The sequence below is a fragment of the Triticum aestivum genome, chromosome 2A, assembly GCF_018294505.1.
Source record: "Triticum aestivum cultivar Chinese Spring chromosome 2A, IWGSC CS RefSeq v2.1, whole genome shotgun sequence".
NCBI classification, from domain to species: domain Eukaryota; kingdom Viridiplantae; phylum Streptophyta; class Magnoliopsida; order Poales; family Poaceae; genus Triticum; species Triticum aestivum.
In genome coordinates this window covers 514860704-514875727 of record NC_057797.1, presented here as the reverse complement: position 1 = coordinate 514875727, position 15024 = coordinate 514860704, and the positions used below count along the sequence as shown (strand labels likewise).

Below are 15024 nucleotides of genomic sequence, written 5' to 3'. Positions count from 1 at the left end.
TACCTGGAAGCACCCACAACCCCACTGCGTCGAATGGTTATATCAGTCGGGGAAACTGAAAGTTACTCACAAGGTGCGTCTCAACTTTTCGGTTGGTAACTATACTGATACAGTGATTTGTGATGTATTGCCGATGGATGCATGTCACTTATTGTTGGGGAGACCGTGGCAATATGACCATCATGCCACACATGAGGGACGGTCCAATACATACTCTTTTTGGAAAGCAGGAAGACGACATGTTCTGCAATCTATGTTTATGGCAGAAATCATGGTGGACACAACTGCTTCACTGAAGAAGTCTATGAAATCTACCGCAAAACCGAGGACAGTTTTGTTTCAAGGAGGAGGGGATGATGTGTCCACTGATGCATTAGCAAAATTTGATCAAGCCATAGATTCTAATATTTTAATGGTGGGTACAATTGCACTCAAAATACAGTCATCGGAACCTAAGCCGGACGAGGTTAAACCTAATTTTAGGACTCCGCCGCGTCAGGTTATGCTTGGATCATTATCATTCCAAGTCTGATCGGAGTTGAGGCGTCCAGGAGCAACACATCACGTCATGTGCGTTCAAATTCCTGATGTGATATACGTGGAGTTAAATCAAGGCACTAACGTACAAGACAAATCAACATGGATCAGGAAGCCAGATTATGTGTCGTGTCCTATTATGCAAGTAGTACTAGTTGGTACGTGAGAGTTTTTTTTTCTTTAAGGTTTAAAATAGGAAGCCAAGTTGAATTAGGAAAGTAATACTAGTTTAGGACGGTTTGGGGTCAGGTTGACATCGCCTATAAAACAGGCCGGCTTCGGCCAACGTAAGGGGGAGTTTTTTTGGTTTTGGTCGTCAGATTTTGTATCGCTCGGGAGTTGAATAAAAAAAGTCAGAAAACGTCCTGTGATGGGGGACACCAAATATCGTCTTTGTTGCTGATCCGTGAGGATTTTGTTGTTGCTGTGCGTGGAGTCGATTCAATCTACTTGACGCAAGTTTTCGATCTTACGGTCTTGCATCTTCGCTCGACCGGAATTTCTTGTTGCTGCTAGTATCGTGAAAGATCAGGCCGACGAACGACTCGCCATCTAGTCGAGTCCACATCACTAGAAGTGCACGCCCGTACTCCGGATGCTTGCATATGGCACGGCCGCTGATTCGTGGGACGAGTACCTACGGATATCTGAGAGCACATGCGGAGATGCCATGGTCAAGTTTGCAACTGCCGTGGTCAAGGTGTTCGGACCTCAGTACCAGAGAGAACCAACTGTGGCAGACATTGAGAGGCTCTTGGCAATCTCAGAAGCAAGAGAAAATGGAAGAACTACCCGAAGGCTTTACAAGGGCAACATCAAGGTCATTTTAAGAAGCCCATCATCATTTTTGAAGCAGTTGCATCACAAGATCTTTGGATTTGCCATGCTTTCTTCGGAATGTCCGGGTCTCACAATGACATCAATGTGCTGCAACAATCACCGTTGTTTGTGAGGTTGACTGAAGGAAAAGCTCCTCCTTGCCACCATACTATCAATGGACATGAGTACAACATTGGCTACTATCTAGTTGACGGTAGCTAACCTCCATGGGCTACCTTTGTCAGCAACATCTCAAGCCCAGTTGGCCAGAAAAAGGCTCACTTTGCCGAAAGACAAAAGGTGGCTAGAAAGAATGTCGAGAGGTCATTTGGAGTTCCGCAAGCCCGTTTTGCAGTTGTTCGTGGACCTACTAAACAATGGGATCCGGAAACCTTGTGGGAGGTGATGACATGTTGTTTGATCATGCACAATATGATCGTCGAGGATGAGAGTGACGATGTCGCGGCAACTCTAGAATTTGAGAACATGGGTGATCCTATCAACTTTCGAACCAGAATCCAACCACATTTGAGGAGTTTATTTAAATGCATCAACAAATTCGGCATCGACCAACTCATGAACAGCTGAAGGAAAATCTGATTAAGTATCAGTGGGCGGCGAAAGGGGAGAACAATGTTGGGATGTAATATTTGAACTTCTTTTAAATTTAAACTAGTGCTGCATGCGCCTATTTGATCGTGCAGACTTGATTTTTTATTTAAGAAAGACTGGATGTATACGGCTACGGTTGGATGACGTCCTCTCACATCCGTGTCCATGGACGAATGCGGAGGAAATTTGCGGGTCACAGTTGGAGATGCCCTAACCTTGCCCAATATAAAATACACACAGTTGCTAGTTATGTTGCCTGAGTTTTTTTTTGCGTGCATTACTTGCCTTTTTTTTTGACTTCATTACTTTCACATCTACTAAAATATTAGCCGTTGATAAACCTTAGTTTTAGTGTACAATTATATAATAGATAGATATCCCCGAAAAAAAATTAGATAGATTCAACCTTTTAGTAAAAAAATAGCGTATGCGAGCATCGGAAGCTCTTCCTCCTACATCGTGGACATAATAAAAACTGCACGCATAATTTGATGGAGGAGTTTAGTTTGAAGAGTTTATCAGTTTGGGAATTCGAGGATGGAGTCTAAACATGGACAATAGTTGAGAGAAACAAAATAGACACCTTCGTAAAACGAAATCACTAGTGGTTGCTGGTTAGTCGCTGTATAAGACAGATGCAAACACATGTTTCAGCAAGTATCTGGACTTGTGGAGTAGGAGTAGGAATGTAGTAGGATTTAGGGGTACCAGTACACATTGGATCCGACATAGTGATAGGGCCGGGCTAGTACAAGAAGATCACAGAAGCAACTTTCACCGGAATCTGACTAAGGCTTGGACGGGTGCGACGGCGGGACGCCACAGAGCTCAGGGGATGTGACATTCCCGCGCGCCGCGCCTGTGCGCACTCTGCTCCGCGCGAAGAGGAACCCGACGGCGTGGCCGGCGACTGCCGCGAGGAGGACGCCGACGTTGAACGACATGACGGCCAGCATCACCAGGTAGGCCATCCCCATCCTGGCGGCGTGCACCGCCGTCAGCAGCGCCGCAGATGCCGCCGTGGCCGGGGCGCCGTCCTCGCCGCGGCGGGCGAGGCGGCGCGAGAGCAGGGCGAGGGCCTCTGTGAGCGCGGCGAGGGCGAGCACGAAGAGGAGGCAGAGGAGGTACATCCCGGCGCCGCGCTCCCCCGGCCAGCCCGGGAAGAGGACCACCGCGCGGTCGCCCCAGAAGAAGGTCATGTGCATCATCCCCATCATTGTGTGCGGCGCCGCCGCCTTCGTGGCGGCGTGGTCGGCCGGCGGTGGCGGCATCGGCATCGCTCCCATGCCGCCGGCGTCGCCGCTCATGTCCCTCATTGCTGGATGTTTCTTGGGTTCCTAGCGAGGCGGGCAGAGCAGGGAAGGGGAGGCGCTGGGGCAGCGGGATGTAGCGCAGATATAACGTGACCGGTGGCGCGGAGGAAACTTACTAAAATCAGGAGAAGCGCAGGGCAGCGCGGTGGGAGCAGCGGAGCACGGAGCTCTGAGCGCCCGTCTCGTGATTGCACTGAGCAACCGAGGAGGGGACCGGCGTCGCCGTTGCTTGTCGTCTGCTCAGCCGCGCGCGCTCGATCGAGACGTTTTGTAGTAGTACGTACGCCGTAGCGGCCACAGATTGGCTCGGCCCAGCATTATTTTCTCAGCATCTCATCTGAGGCGGCGAGGATAGTTTGGTAGAGCTAAGGTTCTGCTACTGTATTGTCAACCCCTACCGGTGGTATTGGTTTCCGTCTGCCAAAATTCCGACTCCGACTACTGGTGTCCGGTGGTTTTGCTGGGGTGCGCATTAGGTTGGCGTGAGAAAAGCATGCCCAACCTGCCAGTCACGCGCGCAGGTGGCGTCGCTAGTGACACCGATCCAACTCTGGAAGCTCTCTCATTTGATGGAATCTCAATCTACTCACCAGGGAGTATTTAATGGGTTTTCCTGTGCAAGCAACAAACACTGCAGTCTGCAGAGCTATAGTGCATACCCTAGGTTTCAGGTCCATTTCGAATATTTTGAATGCCACACCACCGCATTATTGTTCCTTGTTGTGTGTGCCACTGTCACGACATGTTCATACTCCATGTTCATACTAGTATTGACCTAATTTTAAAGAATTATTAGCATCAGAGCATCTACAACCGGACCTCCCAAACTCGTCTCAAATGTCCGGACAAACCATCCAGTCACATTTTTTGATTCAGGCGGACCTCTCAAACGGCCCTCAAACGCCCGGGCTAACCGGCACCCCCCATATTCAGCCCAAATATGGGGCGGATACGAGGGCGTCCGGGCACGCCCATTACGTCGAACTGACGGCGTGGCCCCACACGGACTCGCCAGGAAACCCGACGGTCCGACGGGCGCCTCGACCGTCGCTGCGGTGGGAACGTCGCGTGGCGCCGCTCTGGCTAGCCGGCTATTTAAGCCAGCTGGCGCCCCACAACCCTAACCCAACCCCCTCCCCCCTCTTCGTACCGCCAGTCCGAGCCCATCCACCTCCCCCTCTCCCGCTCCGGCGCTCTGTCCACGCTCCGGCACTCCGCCATGGTCCGTAGCAAGATCACGTACTATGCCATGCTGACGCCGGAGCGCCGCTACGAGATTCAACAGCAGATCCGGGCAAGGGAAGCCGCGTGCGCCGCCCTGATCACTGTCGGGCTTCCTTCAGACTCGCCGGAGCGGGAGGAGGAGGAGCAGTCGGGGGAAGGGGAGTAGAAGGAGATGGCTCCGATGCAGGCGGAGGAGCCGGACCAGTAGATGACGGCCTTCAACATGGAGCAGGCGAAGGCGGACGCCTAGTCTGACGAGATGGCCGAGCAGCAGGCTATCCTAGAGTCTATCCAGGATGAGGCCTATGTGGAGGCCAGCCGGGTGTTCCTCCGGTGGCAGCAGGCGGAGACCGACGCGCTCTTCGACGAGCTCGACGCGGAGATAGAGGCGGAGGAGGCCGGAGCGGAGCCGCCGGAGCTGCACCTGACGCCCATGCTGCCGGAGCCGGGCACGAAGATCGTCAACATTTCCGACGACGAGTAGCTAGGTGATCGACGTAGTACGTAGGTTTATTTTAGTTTGCATGTCTTTGTATGGATTTAAGAATCTAGTATAAGATGTCCGGTTACAACTATGAAAATTTTAAGCATGTCCGGTTACTGCCCGGACGTGTCTGCGAGCGTTTGAAGGTCCAGATTTCCCATATGTGGCTATAGATGCTCTTAGGAGATATCAAGGGCATCTCTAACCGATCTCTTATGATGTATTGCTACCTCAGTTCCTACATAATATAAGTCCTTTTAAAAAATTTAATGCAAACTTACCTAGCAAAATGAGTGATCTACACTCTAAAATACGTCTATATATCTTAAATGTACTCCGTAATAGAATCTCTAAAAAAGCATATATTTAAAGCGGAGGGAGTATAATAGTAAAATTACTGTTTTTCTTCTCTAAATCGTACCTAACCGATCCCTCAAAACTTTAACCGATCCCTCAAAACTTTAGAGAAGCATAATTTTTACTCCAGCCTCCTCTCGATCCGTAAATATACTCGGTTGTAGCCGGCTAGAGTACAAATTGTGTTTGCTTTGAAGGGGCGCTAGGAGGCTGGGCAGCGGCCGGGGCGGACTTGCCATGCCACACCATGCCCGTGATTGTTGCCTTGGCCGCCGGGGTTGCCATGAAGGCCATCGATGCGGCGGCCATGGAGCTTCAATGATGGCATCTACAGATTGATTTTTTTGGATGAAAACCTAGATTCTACCATTTGTGTTTGGATCTATTGACAGTGGCTTTTGACCGCTGCTCTCTTTCTAAAAGCGTTGCTGTTGAAGAACCTCGTCGTTCGTGGTGTCATGAAATGGTTGGTGTTGATATGGTATTTTCTGTAGTTTGCAGATTGTGGATTAGATTGCTTTGCGCCTTTTTTCCTCACTGACACACATAGCTTCGGTCTTATATGACTTTGCTAGCTGTCGGCATGTTTGTGTGTGTTGGTGTTGTTTGTGTGCATTCTAGCTATGCATAGGTCGGTTATGTGCTCATTGTGTTTGTATCCTCACGATGCTCCATTTTGAGTCAATAAAATCCATTGTCGAAAAAAAGAGAGTAGTCAGAAGAGATTAGACGTGGAAATGCCGGAGGTGTTTGTGTTTGCATTTCGGTAACACCTCGAGGTGGAGGCTATCTTAGCCTTATATTCTTTATGCGTATTCGAGAAAAAAGAGTGGAAATGACATCCCAATCCTCTACCTTTCATATGCCTATGATTTGAGAATCATGTAAAAGAAATGAGCCTTTAATAGAAACAACGAGATAAATGAAGCACAAAACAAAAATAAAGTGATAGGACATCTTAATGGAATTTCACATAACATTGCTTACCCTAAATTTTCCTAAGTGGATGATCTGACTAATAATATCTATCAATCCGCAGGAGGTGTAAGATGAATGTATTATCCTCTCAAGCAACCCTGCAATAAGGTACAAGTAGTTTCTTGTATTCCCAACACACCTAATACAGTTGTCAATTGTATAGGTGCACTAGTTTGTCGAAGAGATTGACAGAATGGATGGTAGATAGATAATTTGGCTAATCCAAATTTTTATATTTTTGTGATAATAAAAACACCAAGGTAACAAGAGGTGAAGTTACTGAAACGAGGTTGCAATGGTTGGAAACAAGGCTTAGGGTGCACAGGTTCACTAGTGTCAACAATCAACATGATAACTTCATTAAATACATGATGTAACCTCACAGAGCTCCTTTTTATTGGATCGGTTCCGAATGAGATAACGTAGGTGCACAAATTGTCAACCACCTCAAATTTGTCTTTTTAATCTTATTTTTAGCCACACCCAATGTCACGACAGGAAACCCAAAAGACTATACTATGATAATAGCAAATGATCTTTCATTCTAGCCTTAATTTATTGAGTCACCACAATGTGCCACGGGTGTCTCAAGAAGTTATACTAGATATACATCATGTAATCTCATTAACCCCTAAAGTTCGAGAACATAGCATGAACAAGGCCAAGTCCATAAAGATACTCACCACAAGATGTACACCATACAATTCAACTAATCATCAATGCTCTAGATCATAAGCATGGTGGCAGTTCATATGATCAAGAAAGAGAGGTACATGACACATAACTAATACCACATATATTTAGCCTTGAAGGGGGACCACTCCCGCATCACCATGGAGTGGCAATGGTTGATGTAGAGGTCAAAGACATAGATTACTCCCTCCAGTAGAGTGCCGGATCAAGGCTAAAGAAGATCGCCTTGGGACAGGAAGTTGCGGCGGTATAAAAATCCGTGGGTGTTTTTGGGGTATATATAAGCCATCAAACACTAGAGGTCACCAACGGGAGCCCTAGGATGCCTAGGTGCACTCAGGCCCGGGGCGCCTACATAGGGTGCCTAAGTGCCCTTGGGCCCATTTGGCTGGCTGGTTATGTTGGGGAACGTAGTAATTTCAGAAAAATTCCTACGCACACGCAAGATCATGGTGATGCCTAGCAACGAGAGGGGAGAGTGTCGTCCACGTACCCTCGTAGACCATAAGCGGAAGCGTTATGAGAACGCGGTTGATGTAGTCGTACGTCTTCATGATCCGACCAATCCAAGTACCGAACATACGGCACCTCCGAGTTCAGCACACGTTCAGCTCGGTGACGTCCCACGAACTTTGATCCAGCAGAGCTTCGAGGGAGAGTTCCGTCAGCACGACGGTGATGATGATGCTACCGACACAGGGCTTCGCCTAAGCACCGCTACGATACGACCGAGGTGGATTATGGTGGAGGGGGGCACCGCACACGGCTAAAAGATCAACTGATCAACTTGTGTGTCTTGGGGTGCCCCCTGCCCCCGTATATAAAGGAGCAAGGGGGGAGGCCGGCCGGCCCTAGCAGGACGCGCCAGGAGGAGTCCTACTCCCACCGGGAGTAGGATTCCCCCCTTTCCTAGTTAGACTAGGAGAGAAGGAAGGGGGAGACAGGGAGGAAGGAAAGGGGGGCGCCGCCCCCCTCCTAGACCAATTCGGACTAGAGGGAGAGGGGGCGCGTGGCCTGTCCTGGTCTCCCCTCTCTCTCCACTATGGCCCAATAAGGCCCATACATTTACCGGGGGGTTCCGGTAACCTCTCGGTACTCCGGTAAAATCCCGATTTCACCCGGAATTATTCCGATGTCCAAATATAGGCTTCCAATATATCAATCTTTATGTCTCGACCATTTCGAGACTCCTCATCATGTCCGTGATCATATCTGGGACTCCGAACTACCTTCGGTACATCAAAACATATAAACTCATATTACCGATCGTCACCGAACTTTAAGCGTGCGGACCCTACGGGTTCGAGAACTATGTAGACATGACCGAGACTTGTCTTCGGTCAATAACCAATAGCGGAACCTGGATTCTCATATTGGTTCCTACATATTCTATGAAGATCTTTATCGGTCAAACCGCATAACAACATACGTTGTTCTCTTTGTCACCAGTATGTTACTTGCCCGAGATTCGATCGTCGGTATCCTCATACCTAGTTCAATCTCGTTATCGGCAAGTCTCTTTACTCATTCCGTAATGCATCATCCCTCAACTAACTCATTAGTTACAATGCTTGCAAGGCTTATAGTGATGTGCATTACCGAGAGGTCCCAGAGATACCTCTCCGACAATCGGAGTGACAAATCCTAATCTCGATCTATGCCAATTCAACAAGCACCATCTGAGACACTTGTAGAGCACCTTTATAACCACCCAGTTACATTGTGACATTTGGTAGCACACAAAGTGTTCCTCCGGTACTCGGGAGTTGCATAATCTCATAGTCATAGGAACATGTATAAGTCATGAAGAAAGCAATAGCAACAAACTAAACGATCATCGTGCTAAGCTAACGGAATGGGTCAAGTCAATCACATCATTCTATAATGATGTGATCCCGTTAATCAAATGACAACTCATGTCTATGGTTAGGAAACATAACCATCATTGATTCAACAAGCTAGTCAAGTAGAGGCAAACTAGTGACACTCTGTTTGTCTATGTATTCACACATGTACTAAGTTTCCGGTTAATACAATTCTAGCATGAATAATAAACATTTATCATGATATAAGGAAATATAAATAACAACTTTATTATTGCCTCTAGGGCATATTTCCTTCAGTCTCCCACTTGCACTAGAGTCAATAATCTAGATTACACAGTAATGATTCTAACACCCATGGAGTCTTGGGGCTGATCATGTTTTGCTCGTGAGAGAGGCTTAGTCAATGGGTCTGCAACCTTCAGATCCGTATGTATCTTGCAAATCTCTATGTCTCCCTCCTTGACTTGATCGCGGATGGAATTGAAGCGTCTCTTGATGTGCTTGGTTCTTTTGTGAAATCTGGATTCCTTTGCCAAGGCAATTGCACCAGTATTGTCACAAAAGATTTTCATTGGACCCGATGCACTAGGTATGACACCTAGATCAGATATGAACTCCTTCATCCAGACTCCTTCATTTGCTGCTTCCGAAGCAGCTATGTACTCCGCTTCACACGTAGATCCCGCCACGACGCTTTGCTTAGAACTTTACCAACTGACAGCTCCACCGTTCAATAAAAACACGTATTCGGTTTGTGACTTAGAGTCATCCGGATCAGTGTCAAAGCTTGCATCGACGTAACCATTTACGACGAGCTCTTTGTCACCCCCATAAACGAGAAACGTATCCTTAGTCCTTTTCAGGTATTTCAGGATGTTCTTGACCGATGTCCAGTGATCCACTCCTGGATTACTTTGGTACCTCCCTGCTAAACTAATAGCAAGGCACACATCGGGTCTGGTACACAACATTGCATACATGATAGAGCCTATGGCTGAAGCATAGGGAACATCTTTCATTTTCTCTCTATCTTCTGCAGTGGTCGGGCATTGAGGCTGACTTAACTTCACACCTTGTAACACAGGCAAGAACCCTTTCTTTGCTTGATCCATTTTGAACTTCTTCAAAACTTTATCAAGGTATGTGCTTTGTGAAAGTCCAATTAAGCGTCTTGATCTATCTCTATAGATCTTGATGCCCAATATATAAGCAGCTTCACCGAGGTCTTTCATTGAAAAACTCTTATTCGAGTATCCTTTAATGCTATCCAGAAATTCTATATCATTTCCAATCAATAATATGTCATCCACGTATAATATTAGAAATGCTACAGAGCTCCCACCCACTTTCTTGTAAATACAGGCTTCTCCAAAAGTCTGTATAAAACCATATGCTTTGATCACACTATCAAAATGTTTATTCCAACTCCAAGATGCTTGCACCAGTCCATAGATGGATCGCTGGAGTTTGCACACTTTGTTAGCACCCTTTGGATCGATAAAACCTTCAGGTTGCATCATATACAACTCTTCTTCCAGAAATCCATTCAGGAATGCAGTCTTTACATCCATTTGCCAAATCTCATTATCATAAAATGCGGCAATTGCTAACATGATTCAGACGGACTTAAGCATCGCTACGGGTGAGAAGGTCTCATCATAGTCAACTCCTTGAACTTGTCGAAAACCTTTCGCAACAAGTCGAGCTTTGTAGACAGTAACATTACCATCAGCGTCAGTCTTCTTCTTGAAGATCCATTTATTCTCTATGGCTTGCCGATCATCGGGCAAGTCAACCAAAGTCCATACTTTGTTCTCATACATGGATCCCATCTCAGATTTCATGGCCTCAAGCCATTTTGCGGAATATGGGCTCATCATTGCTTCCTCATAGTTCGTAGGTTCGTCATGGTCAAGTAACATGATTTCCAAAACAGGATTATCGAACCACTCTGGTGCGGATCTTACTCTGGTTGACCTACGAGGTTCGGTACTAACTTGATCTGAAGTTACATGATCTTCATCATTAGCTTCCTCACTAATTGGTGTAGGAGTCGCATGAACAGATTTCTGCGATGAACTACTTTCCAATAAGGGAGCAGGTATAGTTACCTCATCAGGTTCTACTTTCGTCCCACTCACTTCTTTCGATTGAAACTCCTTCTCTAGAAAGGATCCATTCTTAGCAACGAATGTCTTGCCTTCGGATCTGTGATAGAAGGTGTACCCAACAGTCTCCTTTGGGTATCCTATGAAGACACATTTCTCCGATTTGGGTTCGAGCTTATCAGGTTGAAGCTTTTTCACATAAGCATCGTAGCCCCAAACTTTAAGAAACGACAACTTTGGTTTCTTGCCAAACCACAGTTCATAAGGCGTCATCTCAACGGATTTAGATGGTTCCCTATTTAATGTGAATGCAGCCGTCTCTAAAGCATAACCCCAAAACGATAGCGGTAAGTCAGTAAGAGACATCATAGATCGCACCATATCTAGTAAAGTACGATTACGACGTTCAAACACACCATTACGCTGTGGTGTTCCGGGTGGCGTGAGTTGCGAAATTATTCCGCATTTTTTTAAATGAAGACCAAACTTGTAACTCAAATATTCTCCTCCACGATCAGATCGTAGAAACTTTATTTTCTTGTTACGATAATTTTCCACTTCACTCTGAAATTCTTTGAACTTTTCAAATGTTTCAGACTTATGTTTCATCAAGTAGATATACCCATATATGCTCAAATCATCTGTGAATGTGAGAAAATAATGATACCCGCCGCGAGCCTCAACGTTCATCGGACCACATACATTAGTATATATGATTTCCAACAAATCTGTTGCTCGCTCCATAGTTTCGGAGAATGGTGTTTTAGTCATCTTTCCCATGAGGCATGGTTCGCAAGTACCAAGTGATTCATAATCAAGTGATTCCAAAAGTCCATAAGAATGGAGTTTCTTCATGCGCTTTACACCAATATGACCTAAACGGCTGTGCCACAAATAAGTTGCACTATCATTATCAACTCTGCATCTTTTGGCTTCAATATTATGAATATTTGTATCACTACTATCGAGATTCATCAAAAATAGACCACTCTTCAAGGGTGCATGACCATAAAAGATATTACTCATATAAATAGAACAACCATTATTCTCAAATTTAAATGAATAACCATCTCGCATCAAACAAGATCCAGATATAATGTTCACGCTCAACGCTGGCACCAAATAACAATTATTCAGGTCTAAAATTAATCCCGAAGGTAGATGTAGAGGTAGCGTGCCGACCGCGATCACATCGACTTTGGAACCATTTCCCACGTGCATCGTCACCTCGTCCTTAGCCAATATTCGCTTAATCCGTAGCCCTTGTTTTGAGTTGCAAATATTAGCAACGGAACCAGTATCAAATACCCAGGTGCTACTGCGAGCATTAGTAAGGTACACATCAATAACATGTATATCACATATACCTTTGTTCACCTTGCCATCCTTCTTATCCGCCAAATACTTGGGGCAGTTCCGCTTCCAGTGACCGGTCTCTTTGCAGTAGAAGCACTCAGTCTCAGGCTTAGGTCCAGACTTGGGCTTCTTCACTTGAGCAGCAACTTGCTTGCCGTTCTTCTTGAAGTTACCCTTCTTTCCTTTACCCTTTTTCTTGAAACTGGTGGTCTTGTTGACCATCAACACTTGATGCTCCTTCTTGATTTCTACCTCCGCAACCTTTAGCATTGCGAAGAGCTCAGGAATTGTTTTATCCATCCCTTGCATATTATAGTTCATCACGAAGCTCTTGTAGCTTGGTGGCAGTGATTGAAGAATTCTGTCATTGAAACTATCATCCGGAAGATTAACTCCTAGTTGAATCAAGTGATTGTTATACCATACATTTTGAGTATATGCTCACTGACAGAACTATTCTCCTCCATCTTGCAACTATAGAACTTATTGGAGACTTCATATCTCTCAATCTGTGCATTTGCTTGAAATATTAACTTCAACTCCTGGAACATCTCATATGCTGCATGACGTTCAAAACGTCATTGAAGTCCCGGTTCTAAGCCGTAAAGAATGGCACACTGAACTATCGAGTAGTCATCAGATTTGCTCTGCCAGACGTTCATAACATCTGGAGTTGCTCCTACAGCGGGTTTGGCACCCAGCGGTGCTTCTAGGACGTAATTCTTCTGTGCAGCAATGAGGATAATCCTCAAGTTACGGACCCAGTCCATGTAATTGCTACCATCATCTTTCAACTTTGCTTTCTCAAGGAACGCATTAAAATTCAACGGAACAACAGCACAGGCCATCTATCTACAACAACATAGACATGCAAAAATACTATCAGGTACTAAGTTCATGACAAATTATAGTTCAATTAATCAAATTACTTGAGAACTCCCACTTAGATAGACATCCCTCTAATCATCTAAGAGATCACGTGAGCCATATCAACTAAACCATGTCCGATCATCACGTGAGATGGAGTAGTTTTCAATGGTGAACATCACTATGTTGATCATATATACTATATGATTCACGCTCGACCTTTCGGTCTCAGTGTTCCGAGGCCATATCTGCATATGCTAGGCTCGTCAAGTTTAACCCGAGTATTCTGCGTGTGCAAAACTGGCTTGCACCCGTCGTATGTGAACGTAGAGCTTATCACACCCAATCATCACGTGGTGTCTCAGCACGACGAACTGTAGCAACGGTGCATACTCAGGGAGAACACTTATACCTTGAAATTTAGTGAGAGATCATCTTATAATGCTACCATCAATATAAGAAAAATAAGATGCATAAAAGATAAAGATCACATGCAATCAATATAAGTGATATGATATGACCATCAGCATCTTGTGCCTGTGGTCTCCATCTTCAAAGCACCGTCATGATCACCATCGTCACCGGCTTGACACCTTGATCTCTATCGAAGCATCGTTGTCGTCATGCCAACTATTGCCTCCATGACTATCGCTACCGCTTAGTGATAAAGTAAAGCAATTACATGGCGATTGCATTTCATACAATAAAGCGACAACCATATGGCTCCTGCCAGTTGCCGATAACCGTGTTACAAAACATGATCATCTCATACAATAAAATTTAGCATCATGTCTTGATCATATCACATCACAACATGCCCTGCAAAAACAACTTAACATCCTCTACTTTGTTGTTGCAAATTTTACGTGGCTGCTACGGGTTGAGCAAGAACTGTTCTTACCTACGCATCAAAAACCACAACACGGTATAGTGATTGCTTTTTGATCTTCAGAAAGAACCCTGTTCATTGAATCCGATTCAGCTAAAGCTGGAGAAACAGACACCCACTAGCCACCTGTGTGCGAAGCACGTCGGTAGAACCAATCTCGCGTAAGCGTACGCGTAATGTCGATCTGGGCCGCTTCATCCAACAATGCCGCTGAATCAATAATCAACTAGTGACGGCAAGCAATATGTATATACCCACGCCCACAACTCCTTTGTGTTCTACTCGTGCATATAACATCTACGCATAAACTTGGCTCAGATGCCACTGTTGGGGAACGTAGTAATTTCAAAAAAAATCCTATGCACATGCAAGATCATGGTGATGCATAGCAACGAGAGGGGAGAGTGTCGTCCACGTACCCTCGTAGACCGTAAGCGGAAGCGTTATGAGAACGCAGTTGATGTAGTCATACGTCTTCACGATCCGACCAATCCAAGTACCGAACGTACGACACCTTCGAGTTCAGCACACGTTCAGCTTGGTGACGTCCCATGAACTCCGATCCATCAGAGCTTCGAGGGAGAGTTCCGTCAGCACGACGGTGATGATGATGCTACCGACACAGGGGTTCGCCTAAGCACCGCTACGATATGACCGAGGTGGATTATAGTGGAGGGGGGCACCGCACACGGCTAAAAGATCAACCGATCAACTTGTGTGTCTTGGGGTGCCCCCTGCCCCCATATATAAAGGAGCAAGGGGGGAGGCCGGCCGGCCCTAACAGGGCGCGCCAGGAGGAGTCCTACTCCCACCGGGAGTAGGATCCCCCCTTTCCTAGTTGGACTAGGAGAGAAGGAAGGGGGAGAGAGGGAGGAAGGAAAGGGGGCGCCGCCCCCCTATGAGTCCAATTCATACCAGAGGGAGAGGGGGCACGTGGCCTGCCCTGGTCTCCTCTCTCTCT

General features: G+C 46.1%; 1 protein-coding gene across 1 annotated transcript; it reads right to left on the bottom strand.

Annotated features, from left to right (window-relative positions):
- Window positions 1-2558: 2558 nt before the first annotated feature.
- LOC123189170 (copper transporter 6) lies at window positions 2559-3835 on the bottom strand. The gene has a single exon (XM_044601514.1). It carries the CDS (start codon window positions 3282-3284, stop codon window positions 2757-2759), a length of 528 nt encoding a protein of 175 aa, XP_044457449.1. The 5' UTR covers window positions 3285-3835; the 3' UTR covers window positions 2559-2756.
- Between the last annotated feature and the right edge of the window lie 11189 nt (window positions 3836-15024).